The 20,634-nt window shown below is 37.1% G+C and overlaps 1 protein-coding gene across 3 annotated transcripts in view; it reads right to left on the reverse strand.

Annotated features, from left to right (window-relative positions):
• ASAP2 (ArfGAP with SH3 domain, ankyrin repeat and PH domain 2) overlaps positions 1 to 20,634 on the reverse strand; it is a 92,884-nt gene that overhangs the window by 50,557 nt on the left and 21,693 nt on the right. For all 3 annotated transcript variants that reach the window (XM_075750648.1, XM_075750649.1, XM_075750647.1), the window contains exons 2-5: positions 19,397 to 19,469; positions 15,228 to 15,373; positions 5,254 to 5,328; positions 3,636 to 3,685 (exon numbers count right to left, since the gene is read on the reverse strand). In XM_075750648.1, coding sequence (XP_075606763.1) covers positions 3,636 to 3,685; positions 5,254 to 5,328; positions 15,228 to 15,373; positions 19,397 to 19,469 — 344 coding nt within the window. The remainder of the gene's footprint in view (positions 1 to 3,635; positions 3,686 to 5,253; positions 5,329 to 15,227; positions 15,374 to 19,396; positions 19,470 to 20,634) is intronic.

The raw sequence follows: 20,634 nt of genomic DNA on the forward strand, positions 1-20,634 counted from the left end.
GAGACTCTGCAGATGTTAGAACAAAGAAATTCAATTAGTGATTAAGAATTCTTGAGATGACTCTGCATCTACCTGCTGCTGCCGATGACCAAAATGTACAGCTATAAGGACGTTCAGATCCATTTGGGACAGCCATAGAGTCACAACAGTTATTATCTCAAGAAACCTCAGTGCCATATATATAATAGCAACCCAGAAAAACCTCACTTTTTTTCCTATGTCCAAAATTTAGTAGGTGATAAAGCTGACTGAAACAGGTCGAGGTTGAAATTAATATTCTCACCCTAGCTTCGAAATCACATTGTTAAACTTTCCATCTCTGAAGACTAACACTCAATAGTAACAGCTGGCAACATCTCAACTTATCTGGGAACTGATCTTATCCACAAGAGGGTCTGACAAATTCTGCAGTCCTACTGCAGGGGCGAGGGTCTCGAGGAAGTTCCAGTCTGAATTTAACGCAACAGAACTATGGAAAATTGATCTGCTCCTTGGTAGAAGTGAGGCAGCTTGCACTGAAAAACAATATTCCCTGACTGCCAAACTTAAGCCACAATAATTAATTTCTACTATTGTAAAACAACCACACACACACAAAAAAAAAAGCTACTTGTTTGAAAGAATTTTCCCGTAGACAGAATTCCCAGGCTCCCTATCCCAAGCCTCAAGCAGATGATCCTTTGGTCTTGATCAAAGTGAAGGAGTCCAACAGGCTAGACTAAGAGCTTTAAACTCTAGAATACTGATGTGGAGCTTTCATCTAACCGCTTAAAAAAATGAGAGCGCATAGTAACTGTACCAGCCCACCACCTAGAAATATCACAGAAAATGGTAATGGATCTGAAAGAATTTCCTGATGAACATGTGCTACCTTCAGTTTTTGCATGTTGAATAACCTGACACATAAATGGCTTAGAAATAAGCATTGTCAAGGAGGTATGCTTTATTTGTTAAAAAATCTGGCAGAAACTACACTGGTAACTTGGAAAGAGGTATCTCCTTACAGTGGAAAAAAAGTAACCTGCTTCGGATCAAAAAACAAGTGTCTAACTTGAAAGCAAAGTCATAAAGCAGGCTTTCAAAAGGACTGTTGGTTTTAAAAAAACCAAACCACTCATGTTATCATACAAGCAGCACTGGATTTAATCCCACAGACAGAAAATAAACACAATGTCAACATCACATTTTCAAGTCCTGAATGAAATAACATACACAACAACATTTCCAGGTGTCTACTATCCTTAAACTCCAATGAGAATCACCAAATATACAGACTCAAATACATTTTCTATGGGCATTTTTACTTCTCAAGTACTTAACTAAATATAAAAACAAAGGAAAATATTTCTGGAGTACCTCACCGAAACAGACCACCTGCTATGACCAAATTGAGGATCAAAGTACAAATCTTTACATCACTGCAACATACCTTGGTGAATATTTTATCAGAAATTCTAAAAACATCAGAGATCTTGTCCCTGTAGTAACAGTGTTCTTGGTATATGTCCTGGCAGTGTGCAAATGTATTTTAAATTTTGCACGTAAACTTAGTGGGATGCCACTACGAGTAAGTTATACATAAACAAACAAGCTTTCAGATCCAGCATTCAAGCACAGGTAGACAACAGTAGACTAAACTACAGGACTGTTCTTTACGGCCCATCCTCAGAGATCAGCTACTGCCATGGGCAATGGTTAGAAATCTTAATTACTTCAACAGCTGATAACTGGCATGGCACCAAATGAGACTGTTCACTGGTATTAAGAACACGAAACACCGGAGCCATCACAACCTTCCAAGGATTCAGACTGTCAGACTGGAGGTTTATCTTAACATTTCAGAATGTCTTGTTATGAAAATCCAGCTATAGCTAGGCAGTTTCAGAAACCAAAGCCATTCAGGTCCTCCTCAGAAATTGAGCCTGGAAAGCAGTAATTAGACAGTTTTCATTGATATTCACAAAAGGAATAATGCGATTTAGCTAACTTGCTAAACTTGTTGCTTTCATGAGCAAACCACATACAGGAATAATTTCTGAAGCTGTTTGCACACAACTTCAGATGGGCCAACAGGACAGTATCCTTACACCTTTGTGCTATTAAAAAAAGAGAAAAAATGGTGCTAGATTCTCGGCCAGTCTAGGTAGTTGGGGATCTGCAAGCTATTTATGTTAAACAGTCTCATCACATGTGATTCTTCTGGACCTGTATCATCAAAACTGGTCTGATACGTGCACATTCAATCTCAGAAGATCAAAGGTGCTGGATATGTGATATGAAACTCAACCAATTGTGACAACTCAGGTAATATTGGAATAAAGAGTAACATTCATTATGAAATTCTAATTTAGAGACTGCGCTGATACAATTGACTTGGTCAACCCAGGAAACAACTATTCCTGATGTAGGGCACTAAACCACTTGAAGATTTACAAGGTGCCAGAATGAATTATGTTTCATTTTAGGTGCTGAGCTTTGTTGACTCATTTGATTAATTAAGCAGGATATAAAATTCTGTTATGAAAACTAATTTTATAGCTGTTTATACTGTGCCTCAGGCACTTTCAAACAAATGGCTTATAGTAAGTTAGGCTAAACACACAACATGAGACACAGCTGACGAGACTCATATAGGTATTCATATACAAGACACCTGGTGAGAGCATCCAACCTTGGCATGAAATGCAGAAAACATCCATATCTTTAAATAAACCACACTAATTAAATGTGGTTTACTAAGGTTACTGGATTCATCTGGAATCATGGGCAGTTTTGGTAACAGCAAACAAGTTCACACCTCACCAGCCTTGCCACCTTGTTGGTAAGTGCCGAAGGCTCAGTATCAAATAAGGTCTTCCTAGAGACCTCAGCATTGGGCACAGTCTCCTAACATGCAAAGGTTTTAGGCTAACAAATCCAGAACTAAATCTTGACTTGCATATTCTTGATATTTTTTGTTACGACACTTGAAAGCACTCAGGCATAAAGCAAATAATTTATTCTGTGCTCTTCTGACTAAGAAACTAGCTAATTATAGTCAATAATGTCTGATGAGGACAAGGGAAAAAACAACAACAACAAACGCTAAAAGGATATCAAGTACAATTATGTTCCTGCACTTTTGGTAGTTAGGGTGGCTAACTCTTCCTTTTATAGAGTAGTGTTGTCCAAAATAGAGGAAGGCAGAAAAGGAAGTGAACTTTCACATGTAGTACATTACAGGGTAGTAATATGGATACTATTAAAAATTTAAAATTTCTTTCCCAATTAAAGGAAAACTTTCTCAATTGAAGTGGAAGAACGTGCAGTGGAAAAACATGCACTAGGAGATTATGTTCATTACTTGGAACTTCATCAATCCAAGAGGTCTACCACAGACACTAACTGTCACGGCACACGAACACACACAAGACAATTTACTCATTAAATAAGTTGTATGTTACAGAATCTGAAATGATTGTGTCTATGCACTTGTATTTTCACATAGCTCCAGGTTTTAAGAAAAAAGAGAGAAAAAAAAAAAACCAGCTCAACTTCCCAGCTAGGACTTCTGGCTGGGACCTTAACATTGAATAATGACCTTCATAGACTTCAGTTATATTTCCTTTTTAAATAAAAGTTTAAAAGATACATACACTTTTGTTTCATAGTCCTTCCAAGCTTTATCAAAGGGTTTTTTCAGGTCCTGTCAAGAAAAAAAATACAGTTAGTCATTTACGTGAAAAATACTGTGGATCTAATGATGAAGACACACGTTGGCCATTTGCAGCAACTACTAGAATACGGGACTCCTCTCTTTCTTGAATAGTTCACCTAAGGATTGTGTAAAAGCAATCTTGCACGTAGGAAAAACAATCTTGTACACAGAATTAATGCACTCATGTTTTTAAAAGCATCTCTAGGAGGCTTTTTACAGCTCCATTTTACTCCTTAAAAGGTATAACCACGTGTTACCCCAAAGGTACACCGTGAAATTAATCAAATCAGCAATTTTCTCATCATTCCATCTCTGGCTCCACTGGAAAGAAGCGCCTATCTAAGGCTGTAGTATTACCTTAGCTAAAGACTTGATTCATCCCACTAAAGTTAAAGAACAATTTCCTACTGACTTAATGGGAACAGTATAGATCATACAGCTTGACATAACTAATTCTGTAAGAATTTTTAATTACTTATGTTCCAAATTCCTTTATTTTTTCCCCTCTGAAGAAGACAATTTGGATAAAATGATCTTAACACATTGCAAAATTATTTCACTGATGTCTAAAAATGCAGCAGTTGAAATTCTGCTGGAGTTCAAGAGATCAGCCAACTACAAAAAATTACTGTAAACTGGCAGACACTGGAAAAACTTTGGAACTACAGACTAGGAACTAATTCCTACATGTCAGCTAGTTATTTCAACAATCATGAAATTAATTAAAGCAGCATTTGATTATTTTCTTAAGACAGGAGCATGGGGCAACATTGAATTGTATCAAATGTATTTATTCTGACATAGAAAAAGATAAGAACGAAAAGAGTGAAATGTAATAAGCAAGCCGCACAAACATAACAAGCCTATCTTACTAAATAATCTCTTCATCCTCCAGTAATATACAGGGACCATTTTTAGTATATGTACATTTTTTCTTCTTCCTTCAGTGTCCTAGAACAATAGCTGCCAGTTGCTTCCTGTTTGCTCAGTAGTAAACGAAGTGTAAGCCAAATATGTTTGCTGGCTATAGGCTTTAAAATTTATTATAAACGTATCATTATTTGAGTCCTAAGTTGTTATTATTTCAAATAGGAAATATCCTCAGGGCACAAATAGATTTCAGCTTTGTTAAGAAAAATCCTATGCTTATGCAGTCTAATGCATCTTTCTTAAAAATGTATATAGTTCCAGGTAAATTGAGAATGCTAGATAAATATATTAATAATAAACCTTTTATTTAAAGTACTACTCACTCCCTCAACTAAGTAAATATCTTTAAATTAATAATTCTTTCACCTCTTTCTCTGCTTAGCTTCTGTAGCTCAGGGCTGCTTTTAAAGCTTCTCAAATGTTGTTTTGTATACGAAGTCAAGAGCATGTTGTATGTGAAACCACAGAGGGATAATTCAGTTCATAAAAAAAATATTTCTCTTGTTTATTAAGCTAGTAAGTTAATTTAGTATCCCACACCTTCCATCAAATAAGATTAATACACTAGCTAAATGTATTTATTGTACCAACAATAATTTTATATATAAGTAAGAAGAAAAACGTACCCCTTTTACTCCTTTCAGATCTCCCTTCAGCAAACTGTCCAATGGAAAAGTGATTATGTTGTTCATATTCTGAATCTGTAACAAAATTACATCAAAACATTAAATATGTTTTAATGCAGAGCATATACTCTCTCAATTCACACATTTCAGAAAGTTTCATAAGAACATCATATATGTTATTTTCCTAACCCTGCTTTATGAAGATGTTTATCGGTACAGCCAGTAATCAAAGATGGAAGCAACATGAGTTAATTAAACTTACTCTGGAAACACTATAACCCAAGCCAGCAGGAAACCTGCAGAAATATTGTGGATGATAAATATCTTATCCAACAGTGACTGCAAAGTAAGACCACTAATTTTTATGTTGCCTGATTTCACTGTTTAAATTATACGAAAATAATCATACAATTTTTCAGCACTTACATATTCTAAGTTCATCAGTATATTCTAAATTAATCTTGTTTACTTTCCAGTCTCTTCAGACCTATTCCATAAAAAACATCTGCTATTCTCACGTACATGGCATCTTACTCTGACAGAAGTTATAAAGACAAAGAATGCTGGCCTGTAAAAAAGCCCCTGTTCAAATATTTTCCATGTATTTTTAAAAAAAATAATACATCTGCCTTATTTATCTCATACAAACATTGAAATAAGGATTTTATGAGGTCTTGGGTATGCAAATAATTCAAGAGTAAACAATTCAAAAAGAAAAAAATAATTTCAAATGAAGACAACAGTAAGATAATAAGTATCTGTACAATAATACTTTGATAAGGAAAAAGACTGAAGAAAGATAGTAGGAATAAGACAGTAAGCAGCATACACCAGGAAAAGACAGACTTCATGTCCAATCCTTTATGATTCAGGGAAAATGTTCAAGGTATGGGCCATGATGTCTAGGCACAGAGCTTAAACTGTAACAATTCAAATGGATTGCACTGAAGAGTAAAAATCAGATCATTTTAGAACCACACAATGGAAAAAACTCAGAATAACTTTTGCAGTAGTTTGGTGAAGGTTGGCTTTGGATGGGTTTGTTTCTTTGATGTTATTGTTAGTTGTTATTTTAAAATGTGATTTTTTTTTTTTTCCAAGAAGCACAGAAATGTGTATCTGAAGATGGATTTCAGGTGTTCAAAGTACAGAAAGAAGTTTCCATCACAGAATCATAGAATCTTAAGGTTGGAAAAGATCTCTAAGATAATCAAATCCAACCATCAACCCAACACCACCATGTCTACTAAACCATGTCCTGAAGTGCCACGTCTACATGCTTTTTAAACACCTCCAGGGATTGTGACTCCACCACCTCTCTGGGCTGCCTGTTCCAATGCCTGACCACTCTTTTGGTGAACAATTTTTTTCCTAATATCCAAACTAAACCTCCCCTGATGCAACTTGAGGCCATTTCCTCTTGTCCTATCACTTGTTACTTGGGAGAAGAGACCAGCACCCACCTCACCACAACCTCCTTTCAGGTGGCTGTAGAGAGCAATAAGGTCTCCCCTCAGCCTCCTCTTCTCCAGGCTAAACAACCCCAGTTCCCTCAGCCACTCCTCATAAGACTTGTTCTCTAGACCCTTCACCAATTCCGTTGCCCTTCTTTAGACACACTCCAGCACCTCAATGTCCTTCCTGTACTGAGGGGCCCAAAACTGAACCCAGTACTCAAGGTGTGGCCTCACCAGTGCCAAGTACAGGGGGATGATCTCTTCCCTACTCCTGCTAGCCACACTATTCCTGAGACAAGCCAGGATGCTGTTGGCCTTCCTGGCCACCTGGGCACACTGCTGGCTCATGTTCAGCCAGTTGTCAATCAGCACACCCAGGTCCTTTTCCACCAGGCAGCTTTCCAGCTGCTCTGCCCCAAGCTTGTAGCATTGCCTGGGGTTGTTGGGACCCAAGTGCAGGACCCGACACTGAACCTCGTTGAACCTCATACAGTTGGCCTTGGCCCATCAATCCAGCCTGTCCAGGTCCTTCTGCAGAGCCTTCCTACCCTCCAGCAGATCAACACTCCCACACAACTTGGTGTCGCCTGCAAACTTACTGAGGGTGCACTCAATCCCCTCATCCAGATCATTGATAAAGACATTAAAGAAGACTGGCCCCATCATGTAGCAACAAACGCTTCTGTTTCTTGATGAACACTGTCAAGAACATCAAAGTCCCTTTTAGTGTAAGCCATTCAGAGAAGAAAGGACACCATCAGGAACTTCAAGAAAAAAATAGATCCAATTGTGATGCTTCAGCCTCCCCAGAATGTAAAAATACAAAACATTGTTACCGTATAGTTACTTGGTGGCCTCACTAGAACAGACTCAGAGGTCCCATCTCCAGTGGTACTAAACAGCTGCTATTAAAACAAAGCCCCCAAATCCCCATCCTTCTTCCTTCTTACTGTATTTGCTTGAAATTTCAGCCAGCAATCAAAGAGAAAGTGAACACGCATCAATTTTAAAGGTTTAACAGAGTTCCTCTGCATGGGAAGGTTGAAGAAATACAGAAAATCTGGCCTTTTAAACTCTTACTATAAATCAAATTTCCCCTCCTCTACCCTACTTTTCCTCCCCCCCAAAAAACTGCAGGATTCAACCACAGCCCTTTAGAATTACCAAGTTAAATTTCAACTGTGTTGTTTTTTTAAAAATAATCCCTATAAAAACTGAAAGAGCAACATCTACACATGCTTAGCTGGCAGTGCTGGAAATCATCCACCTCGTAAGTTCTCAGCAGTACTACAATATCTGCATATCAATATAACTATGCTAAAAGTTAATAATACTGTATCTTGTAGATACAGGAGATAAGTGAAAAGGTTTAAATCACACAAAACTTAGGTTCTTCTAGAAGAAGAACTTCTAGAAGAAGACAGATGGAACGCATAGACCTATGGACACGCACAGAATGGCTATCCAGGTGGAGACGCAGAAGAGGTGTCATCTAAGATATCATGCTACGCAAAGTTTTCTACTTTGTTACTCTGTTTTATTAGTATGATGCAGTCCAATCTCTAACCTAAAGATAAATACTTTCATAACCTCTGTTTGATTATTCTTCAAATCCAGATAAATAGGCACAAAGCAAGAATAAAGCACTTCTCAACAGCAGACTCAAGAAAACTGTTTTTTCCTTAAGTCAGAAAAGAAAAAAATGTCAGATCCTCAAGTATTATCCCAGACATATTCAGGTAAACATCAATCAAGCCTCTAAAACAGTTCTGGATGTTTCCTAGAATTTCAAGTCATGGGGCCCAAAGTCCAATGCAACTTCTAAAAAAGAATAGGAGAAAAACACCAACATTCTTTTAAAAAGTTTGGAGAATGTTTGTCTATTCAAATTAATTCCTCTGTGTGCTATCACCTGCATATTACTATCAGTCTATTGTACTCTCTATGCTCCTATTTTATTTGCAAGAAATATAAACATACATAATACATGAACTCGTGATTATTAACCTAGTTAGATGAATCATACTTGCTCATATTTATAAATCTACAAGCAATATACAGAAAAAGATCTTACATTTTTCTCCTCTTTCTTGAGAAGCTTCAGCTGAACTATTTAAAATTATAGACCCATTTTTGGCACGCGGAGAAGCATTAATATGCTGCAGCTCCTATTCTGTGTGTGTTCAGGGAGCTAAAATGTATACAACTGCCTCTACATTTTGATTATTTTATCTTTTAAAATATTCTTTAAAAAGAAATATGCACAAAGGTGTCATAATTAAAGTCATCCTGTGTCAGAGGAACACTAGCAAGTTCCACGTGTTTTAAAAAAAAAGAAAGAAAAAAAAAATGTTGACCTGGTTTCCACTTCCCAAACTGCTGCTTTGGCAGACTCAGTTTTCCTCTGACAGCTTCCAACAAGATAAGATGACAGAAACAGGGTAATAAATTAAAGCTTCCTAAGTTGGAGAAGGCTCAGAGGAGAAGAATAAATGTCAGGAGGGAGAATGTAAAAATAAACAAACATGTAGCTGCCAGAAGTGATGGTAGAGGCAACAGGCAAGCCAACATTTGCAAAGGGGAAAGACAATTTTCAAGTAGTTTAAGAGCCCATGGTTGAACACCGAAGTTCTTCATTTGCCAGCCCTCCTGATTACTTTAATGAGTCTTTTCCAGAACAGCTTTGGATACTGCTGTCTGCAGTACTTCAACAGGTTTTGCTTTCTAAATCCAAGCCAAATAAAGCCTTTTCACTACTTCAGAAGTTAAACGCTTTTCTTAACATGCAGATGAACAGAGCAGACCTTAAAACATTTTCAATTTGAACTAAAATTCAGACAGTTGAACAATGTATGATATGACTCCTACTGCCATTACTAAATTACAGATGCAAATCCACGTACTTGAATGGGGGCTTCTCAGCCACCAATGAACTCGGGTGTGCGCAAGTGACAGTTGTACTGCCTGCTGACAAATCATTCTTTAATTTATTTTCATTTTTTTATGGCAAGTACTACTGGACTAAATACTTTCCAAAAGTTTTCCCAGTTGTGTGAGCTTTAGTAGGGCAATACCAATCAACACAGCAGGAAGCAAGTGGAAATTAGGACATCTGCTATAGACAAGATGCTGTTTGTTTGTCTGAACTTGGAGCTTTTAGCATCTAACCCCAAGACTTCAGAAAATCACGTAATGTAAAGACTTGTAGCACAAACTTTGATCTTTGCACCATGTCTCCCTCTTGCACACAAGGACACAACACTGCCTTTTCGCTGTCCTCACCCCCTGCCCTGCCTGCAGCGCAGTGGTATGTCCCATAGCACAGACTGCATCCCACCGGGTGGGTGGCTGAGGTGGGACATCACCCGCGGCCCACGTATGCCACAGGACAAGTGACTCCAGTGAAGCAGAAGCTGAACACCACTAAGTGCCCATGTGCAGCTGATGGCTCTGCTCCCCAGAAAAATGCCTTCGCACAAGATATTGAATGTTGTTACCACGTACTACTTGGAAACAGCCCCTACACCACCACCAATACATGAACTACAGGCTGGGAACTTCTCTATTAGGAAGTGCAAGTGCAAAATGACAGGAAATACATTTTTTAAAGTATTCTTAAAAGCATAAAATGAAGACTTTTAAAGCAAAGGCAGAAAGAGCCTTGAGGTTATTCTAGCCCATCTTCCTTGCCAGTGGAGGGGAATTCCCAATTGCACATTTTCTAGCCTAGGTTAAAACACCTAAGTAGTAAGCTTCTATCACTTTCTCTGGGACACTTCATCTATTATTTTCACAGTGAGATCCCATTTATATGCAATTTATTATTTTCCTCTTTACAATCACAGTTATCTGTGAGGCAAACCATACATTCCAATTCTTCTAAGCTTTCTTCATAAATCAACCTATTCAATCCCTGATAATTTTTTGTTACTGTCCTCTGAATTTCTTCCAGTTGGATCAATATCTTTTTGGCAAAGAAATAAAGATAAGATTCCAGGTGGAGCTGAACCCATGCCACTAAGGAGGAATTATTACATCTTGGTTTATATCTTTACAAGCATAAATCAAACTGTACTCCTATCTTTTTCCTCTTACCATAAAGTCAATCTTTCTTCAAGCATACCAGTGAAAAACAGAAACACCACAACTTAAATCATTACGTTTCACATATAATACTCCAACCACAAATATGTGTATTTGTAGCTTTTTTTATGCACTTATCTTAGTTAAGTCCTTCTAAACAAAATATACTTGTGAAGGTTCAGGCACCAAGTTGTGGTTTTTTTTTTAAACCTTAGTCTGAACTATTACCCTGGAAAGAAAATTCTGGGCATAAATTTGGTCAGTTCATTATATAATACAGAAAAGGTACTTCCTTCAGTTTTTTTATCTTTTACTTTTAAGAAAATCTCCCTTCTTACATTTAAAAAAAAGAAGTAAAACGGGAACATACAGTCAGAAAAATATTATCACTGTTCTTCCATTTCTCCTGGCTAAAAATCCAAGGATTATTAATAGAAAAACTTCCTACATGGAATCTCTTCCTCCCAGCTACCTTCCACAGAGTGCAAATATCGGATTCCAGTCCTCTCAATGCAGCATGTTTCATCAGCTTTAAATCTAAATAAATGCAAAAGAAAGGACAAGAGTATGTAGAAGAACAACAAATAGAAAAAAAATGGAATTTGTTAAATAGCTACTTCATCTTCACAGATCAAATCCCTTTTCAAGGACTGCTGACAAAGATGACAGGCAACTACAGATGTTATTTCTTCTTGGTCTAGCAATCTAAGAATAGGATTTAAAGGAAAGTTATTTAAAGTGCAAACACGTTGCCATGAGCCTTTCCTTGTCCTAACATTTTTCGTATTAAGACTCACACCTTTCTCACTTGCACTGAATTTATTAGGAATACAGACTAATTAACACCATAAGCAAATGCCATACAGACCTAGCCCACCTGGGAACTGTGGGTGCTACCATTCCATCAGGAATTAGCACCGAGGTTACCATCAAGAAGCAATACTGTACATGCCACAAAATGTATTGTGTTACCTCTGAAAAGGTCTCTAGAATTTTCTGCTAGTTCATCACCAAAAAAGACATCCTGATCGCTCAATCTTCTTAGAAACATTTCTAGTCCAGAAGTTGAAGAAAAATTTGTAGCTTGATATTAGAGTGATGGCAAGAAAAAAAATGCACAGTGTATCGTAAACTGATCCAGACAATGCAAACAATGTATTAGAAAGGCTAAAGCGAGTAGTTACAAGGACCTGATATGCAATAATTACAGTATAAAGTAAATTTATTTCTTCTCTTGAAGATGTGTTTTACAAATCAATTTGAATATATTCCTCAAAGTTTGGGGTTTTTTTTGAGTTTTATGCACTATTTGAAAGTGCACATATAAAAGAAGTGTAGCAAAACATATATTAAAAACAACAAGACTTGAACTTTAAACGTGAATAGTTTACAGTTGAATAATTGAATTCCAACAAAAAAAAAACCTTTAGCTGTTAATGAAATATTTGAATACAATGATGTCTTGATAAGTCCATGAAAACATCAAATTCTTTTGGGAAACCTTTAAAAATATTAGAGAAAACACGAACCTAAAACCCCCATTAAAGTAGAACAACTTTGTAATGGCTTTCCTTTACCTTACTAAAGACAAGTTTAAGGAAAATCTTTTTTGCAGAAGCACTTTAGAGCTACAGCTCTAAATGCCACCCAGGCCAAGAGCTGACAGAACACATCAGATTCTAGAAACAAATGTAAAATATGTGACAAAGCAAAACTTGACAGTAGCCCTAAAGCTTTGCCAGTGTTAATAGCTTTGGCATCTGCTCCAGTCTGAACATGTCCTCTCACTTCCTTGCACATTCCCCACTCATTTCAGCTAAATCTTCAGTGGAAATTCAGTGCCCTATGAAACTCCAGGGATAGATCTATTCAAAAAGAGTACCTTTCAGAATGTTTTGGTTTTGTTTTTTTTTAACAGCAGCAAGTTGTACGGCCCTGGCTATATTTTAATGAAACTATTTACAACCAAAAGGTGTTGGGTGCTACAAGGAAACACCAGAGGAGAGGGATGTTTTTACTGCCAATGTTCTTAAAGCATTCAGAGTTGGATACTTCACCACACTGTGGGAATGCATGGAGCTTGTTTCACATGTGGCTGTGACTATAAAAACATAGCACCCCAAACTATTTCCAAGTATAGTCTACTGTATAGGACTTTTTACACTAGTCAATATCCTTATAACCTCTTAGAAAACTAGACCTCCATCAGTGAACTTTTGAACAGATTTTCAAAGTGACCAGTTACCAACAATTTATTCTAGTGGTGTTAACTTCTAATAGGCAAAGTTACACAAAACTATAATAAAATTAAACTACTATAAAATTATAACTTTATAATTATCTTATAATTCTAGAATTCTTGTTTCTAAATATGGTATTTTCACACAGTGATGAAGCTTACATCTTTTTTTATATTTTTTTTTTTCTGGAGGAAACTATTTTCCTAGAAAGACACCAAATTCAAGGACCAATAGGTTCCTCTATTTCTGCAGCTTTCCTTTGCTAGTCAGGAGAAAACAAAAAACTTCAAACCTCAACAATATGAAACATACTAGGAAAGAGCAAAACCTTACAGAGACATGTCCTTCACCAGACAGTATTAGAGAGAAGGTGTCTATACTATTGCAATGTTAAAAAAAAATAAAAATATTCATGTCTATGCAAAATTATTATTCGCTTCAAAAATAGAGAAAAGGAGAATCACAAACTGAGAAAAACTAAAGACTTAGCTACTATCTCATGACATATCCTCTTCTCATACAAACTGAAGCAAAAAAAAAAATATATAGTTGCTAGTGAAAAAGCAGTACACAGCAAAAACATGTAGAAATATTCCTTGGAGAAGACACACAAAATGCTTACATGTATAAGAAAAGGTAATAAAGGCATACATCCCACTTCCTATAGATATTTATTTTGTTTTTATTTTCCTTTCCAGTTTGTGGAAGAAATGTTATTCTTGTCAGAAACATTTTGCAAAGATAGTAATTACTATTTTTAAGAGAACAAATAGCTAAGATTTTTGTAAAACTACAACATTTTTTAGCTTTTAAAAGTCGTCTTGAAATCTGATACATTAAAAGGTTTTTCTGGGGAGGGGGTGCAGCTTTTAGTAGATGGCTTTTTAAAACCACCTAAACATGACATTTCCCAGATCCATTTGCCTAATGAAGTTACTATATTGCAATTAATATATGATAGAGAGAGGGTTTTAGTCAACAGAAGCTATCAATTAGAAGACCCATTTTATTTCCCCTTCCATATGAGCAGTCTGCCTCTGTATGGGAGACTCAGGATAAATGACTGACTCACACTCAAGAAGGATGCTCTTCTGATATGTAATCCCAGATAATATTTGTACATTCTGAGATATTGAAATCAATATGACCACTATGAAATACTTTTCACTGTTGATAAATACATTTGGGGCTAGATTCTCTCTTATCAATATCACAATTGGGTAAAAGGAGAGGACAGCATCAGGGAGTGAATGGGAGTGCCCTAAATCCCATTAGCTGGAAACATTCCCCAAAGAACTGATTATGACCAGCTGGCTGCAAACTACAGACATTTGGTCTAGACTCACAAAAGCATTTGATGTGTCTCCATCCCACTGATTTCAGCAGGCACAGACTTTTAAATGCTTGTAGGAATCTGGGTCATCTCCCCTTCCTAGCCCCTGGTTTAAGAGTTCTGTGGTTTCAAGTAAATTTGGGACTCACTAGACGTGGGAAAGCTCAAGCTAGTAGGATGTAGTCAGAATCTGCTCTTTTTGTGCCCTCTGATTAATGTGAAATTGAGGCTGAAAATTCTCCATTCATAATTAAAACTCCCACTCTTCCATTTGGCTCCATCCCATTTGGCTTCCTGAAGAGTGCTTTTAAGCCTTACCGGCTTCAGTCACACGACTGGTCCCCAGTGGACAGTACTGTCATTACAGCATTATGTTTGATTTTGTTTTCCTGACTCTCTTCCTGAGAAGCAGAAGACCCCCTCTTCCAGGGACACTAAAATCTCCCTTTATAAATACAAATGGAAAGTGTGAAAAAGTAAAGAAGAAGCAACATGAACACAGAGTAAATCAAGTTGAGTTTTGTTGGTTTCACAATTCTAATGCTGATATGTACATTTTATAAAAATGTTATAACTACTTTATTGTGGGAAGCTTATAGATGTAAGAATTGTTGGAAGAGGGATTTTTGTTGGGTTGTTTTCATTTTTGTGGTGCTTTGGTTTTGTTTTGGTTTTGGACTGTTTTGAGTTTTTCAAGGGGAAAGGCTAGGGCATGAGACATTTTCCTAAGCCGAGAATTTTTTAAGAACAGTGGCTGCTAAAACACAAATTGTCTTCAACGTGAAGAGCTGTTATAATTCAGAAATACAGTCTTTGCAATGGTCTTAAAATTTCAACATGTTTTTCTTAAGTAATTCTTACCAAATTTTTGAAGAGTGCAGTTAATTCCTTTGTAAACACAGAAAATTTTAGAAATGCTGTTCCCAAATCTGGGTCATCCCTGCAAACACAGTTGCCTCCAAATTTCTCCAGTGCTTGTGTATACTGTTCTTCATTTTCCACGTGAGCTTCAAAAAGAGCAAAACATGAAAATATCATCAGTAGGTAAAACGTTATTGAAATTACAATTGAGTCTTTTTAAAAAAAAAAAAACCCAACCACTTTTCAGATTTCTTGCTAAAAATGCTTACTTGATACAATAAACATTTATTATTTATATTTTAACACTGATACACCAGAAGTATGATGTATCTCACTAATTCTGGTTTACGACTATCTACCCACATGTTGTACAAAGGACAATGTGTCATCAAGGCAAGACAATCATCTGTCAGGTATCTGCTCTAGAAAGACCCATGATATTTCTGCACCATACTGGAGACTGCGTATTAATTTCCAACTCCTGTCATGAACTTTCAGGGTCTTTTATTAACACTCCCTAATTTTAACTGTATGCTGTTATGTCTAACTGTGTACTGAACAAAGACACAGAGGAGTTCAAGTATGTTGGCAGAGTCCTGGCAATAGATCAAATAAGACTCTCCACGTCATCTTAGGAAATGGGACTACAAACTACATTACAGAGGAGGACAAAACCCATTTCCACGTTAGCTCTCCGATTCAGAGCAGCAGTGGGGATCTGAAGCAAATCCTAACAGTCGGCATTTACCGTAGGCCAGTTCAGTTCTCAAAGCAGTTTTGGTTCACGACAACTAGATTCCTTTCTGACACAATGAAACCAGAAGCTCTGCCCCAGCAGTGGTCCAGTGCTTAACAGAGACAGCAGGTTCTGAATCACTGTGTGGGCTGCACCCATGCGAGTCATCCAGCACACACCTAACGCTTCTACCCTTCAGAAAGCTTTGAGCTGCACGTGTTGGGGGGATATTCAGCCCAGGGAATGAGATGAAATCTAGGCCTAAAGCAAGTTCCTCCGATTCAAATACAAAGGAAATCTGAGGGACCTCAGTCTTAACTACTCCAACCTACTGATTCACTCCTAGGACACCAGATTACTTGCTTGTGTAGACAGGCATAAAAAGTCCCTGTCAATTTGATCTGTGGAATAAAATAAAAAGTCTTTCTGAACCCAAGCTTAGTGACCATGTCAAGCTTGAGGACATGGACAAAGCACACCAAGTTGGCACCTGAGAAAGGTAATGTTGTGTATTTCTTATTCTAGCTGTGGCCAATTTCTTATTCTAGCTGTGGCCAATATCTAATGCTTCAACTGAAGCTGGAAAAAAACCACTCCCTAGAAAACGAATTATGCATTAGAAGGAACAAAGACCCTTTCTTGGTCATTACATGAGACCAGCATAAACACTGAAGATTATTTAGAGAGGATTAATCTGTTCAAACAAACAATGATCCAGTTTTATTTCAAGCCCATTTATATACACCAACACATTTAATATCCAAAGAATTCTTGATGCAATGTCCTTTCTCCAAACTTCTATGAATTAGTTATACCACCTGTTCAATAAACCTAGCATGCTCCAACTTAAAAACAAGCCGATCTGTTCACACTCCTATTTGGACAGCCATTCAAGAACTTTATTTCTCAAGTAGCTGCAAATTTTCTTTAATTTCCAATAAATGAAACTAAGCCCCTGTGGACTAGTGGTATAACGTTGTGTAATTAAAGATTGTCATAATGTACATGCAGAATTGAAGTTACATAAGTGGCATTAATTCTACAAGTTTCTACCTTGAGTGCTTGAATTTGCAGCCTGTAAAAGATAGTTTGTATATAGCCATTCAATTTAAAAAAACCTAAGTCCTAGCACTGAACTGTACTTATGTGTCCTCAGCATCAACAGCAAGGACTGAGCACTTATCAAACTTTTTGCTACTTGAGCTGTAGGATGAAGTAAGGGTGTTCAACTATTGTATGACGTACACACACCTGAACAAGCTTTGAATGAACTGGTACAGACAGCAAAAAACAGGATGTGGCAGGTCACAACTCCTCTAGTTCACACAGCTACCCAGTAAGGTGAACTATTTTCATGTTGCTTTCTGCATTCTTACTGCTTCTTGCATCCAGCTTAGCCTATTTGAACCCAGGTGAGGGTGGAGGTCAGGGTACAATTCATATAGCAAAAAGAGAAGGGTGCCACTGAATGAAAAAAAGGTGAAAAGACTGCTGCCATTACTTGTAGTTGGATGTGCAATCAGCAGCTGAACCACACTGACTTTATACCTCAGGAAACAAGAGCTTTCTATTCCACACAGCATCCCGAAGAGTCTTCTATTCCCCAGCACCCTAGGCACCATTCTTCTGGATCTACGTATCAGACTAAACAAAGCCAACAAACCAGCAGCTCAACAGCAGTTCTGAGACACTCTTCAGAATGCTGATGGTAGTTGTTGCAGCAATACTATTAGCTGAGCTGGTACTCCACAAGTGCTTCTGAAGAACACAAAATATTTTTTCATGGAATCCTCCAAAATACTCTCCCTGCCCTATGGTTTCTTCCTGATGGATTTTAAAAGTTTCTCTACAAACAGAAGATTTGGAATCTATCAAAAAAGGAAATCTGAGCCATGTTTGTTTGAAGGTTTAGAGGCTCTTTTAAGTAAAAACCTAAATTATTTACAAATTGGAGTCACAATCTAATCCTCCATAATGGTTTCTAAATTCACAATTAAAAAAGGAAGCCAAAACATGGACACTTAATACTCAGAGAACCTATATTAAAAATCCAGTAACTGTGTTCTTAGGAGTTCAGGGCCATAGTTGTTTTTTGGCAAAAGAAACCCCAAGGGCTGGCAAGTGGCTGGGTTAGTGATATTTCTGCTGGTGGAAGAGAAATGCGTCCAAACCTTTATTGCCAAGATTGGGCACCATGAATTTAAAAACTGGGCAAGGTACTGATTTTATGCAGAAACTGCAGTGATTTGCTACAATGCTCTAACAAGTACACTGATTATGAGACATAGTCAAGCACTCAAAAATAAAAACCAAACAAACAAAAAAACCACTAACCAACCAAACAACAACAACAAAAAAACCCCAGAAGAAAGGGTGCCAAATAAATATGTAACAGATGATACAGCTCCAGATGAATCTTAAACTGGACTCGCCATGATCCACAGACAACAGCTTCATTATGTTAGGCAAGAAGGAACTTCCTTTCAATTAGCTTATAAGAATTATACCACAACAGCAGTTCTTGCTATAACCTTGTATCTGAACATCAACATGCCCATAAGTTTTGTCAGATACTGGTGGCTCTCCGAGGTCGCCAGGCCTATCTGTTTTGCATATAATAGAGGTTTTGTTAGCTCTAATTGCTATGAACTGCAAAGCAAGGACAAAAGCCAACAAAATGCTGTTTCTTATCCACAAAAACAAATGCTGTTTCTTATTCACAAAATGCTGCTGATCCACAAAACCAAAAGCTTCAGTTATTTTTTTCAAAGATGATAAACACACAAAACTCCATGAGATTGACACACATATATAAATGCATGCAGCAATAGCTCTTTGTATTTTTATCAGCATTGTAAGAGGAATAGCTGATTTGGGGCATCATGACAATAAAAAATTGCAGCTCATCAGCTCTCTCTCGTCATGAATTCCTCAACATACGTGACTGGAAGCCACCAGGAAGGGTGAGGTTTCACAAAGCAGTAGAGCCAATGCAGCTTCTTATTGCTGCCAAAGAGAGTAACCTCACGACTCCCATGGTCTCAATGATACATATGCCTTACCATTTCAGGTGCTCATCTAATCCCAATTCAGTTGATTTCACTGCATATGCAGCTTTATATGAGCTAAAAATCTCATCTAGGGATATGCCAGAGGTGGTAGAAGGAGCAGGTAGCCCAGATCTGGTAGAAAGAGGAGAGCACGGCTTCCCTGCTTCATAGCAGTACAGCAGCTAGATAGGTTCAGCTACCTCACAAAATTTCATTCTTACTGAGCTCACGATCAAGCAGCTAGTTCAAGACTGCTATTTAAAATGTACATTTTTCTCTTCTCGGAATCACCCATATAACTCTTTCTGACTCAGTAAGACGACTGACTATTTAAATCCTCCAGTTTCACCAATATAAACTACCAGAAATTATTATGTACTTACCCAGACCAGATATGTTTATGGCTTTGACAGATTTCTTCATTTTATAGAGAACAGTTCGGTCGACATCCAGAGCCTAAAACAGAAGAGAAAAATGAAATGTGAAATACCAGATTGTCCTCTGGTAAACCTGTGCCCTAGAAGCCTTCTGTAATTATAACACTATTATGTTAATTAACTTTATTTCTGTAATTAATAAATTACTTGCCAGTTGCTCCCACCCCCATCCATACAACCTATTCTGTCCCCTTGTCCACAAAAATACATCCTCCCTCTTTTGCCGGTGACCAGCACCCCATATATCCAGCACAATCTAAAATGAAACTATTTACACAATATCTTCTTCCCATGTTAAATTATTAAAGAAGCTTAAAACAGTTTCAATCCACTGTATGTTCTGACACTTCTGAAGAAACAAGCAATATCACTTCCCCAGGCAGAATATTAAAAGTGGAATTTCATTTCAGTTTTCCTCGATAATTTAGTTAATTAATTGTACTCCCAACCATATGAACTTTCTCACTGCTATGCTGAACAAAATAAATTCCATATCTCTCAAATATCTTTCACACATTTTATCACTAGGCAAAGCTTTCACAAACACAACATAAAATTCAAGTTTAAATCCTGCCCAGAATACTTAAGCACTTAAAACCAATTTGTTTCAAAGAAAGAAGTGGAAGCAGGCAACCATTTTGCCTACTGAAGTGAAATATGTGCAGACCCAAAAACATACAATTGCTCCATAACGGAGAAACAGAATAATGGTAATACAAATGATTTATTAAAAAAACAACAAAAAACATTTGTGAAACTGCACGAAAATTTAAGTATGAGTTCCAGAGACGGCGATGTTTTTAGACCCAACTGAAGAATGATACTGAACACTATAAATTATATTACGCCAAGAGCTGTTTAGCATGATACATGCTAAAAAAAGCAAACAAAAAGCACCAAATTAATTCCAGTTTTCATTCAAAAGATTTCACTGAATTGCAGCAGCTACACATCTGACTTACCATTGTTTTATTGTTAATAATTTGTGTAAGAGAAATGATGCAGAAAAGTCAGTCGCTAGGATCCTATCCAATTATTTTAACATACTGAATGCAAAAAGAAATATTATCCCTCATATTTATGGAAGTATTCTTAAACAGAATCCATTCAGACCACAAATAGCTGGGCAAAATCTCTGCAACATTCCATGGAAACCAACAGATTTAAATGTTGCCTTAACGTTA

This window comes from Balearica regulorum, chromosome 3 (genome assembly GCF_011004875.1).
Source record: "Balearica regulorum gibbericeps isolate bBalReg1 chromosome 3, bBalReg1.pri, whole genome shotgun sequence".
Classification (NCBI taxonomy): Eukaryota; Metazoa; Chordata; class Aves; order Gruiformes; family Gruidae; genus Balearica; species Balearica regulorum.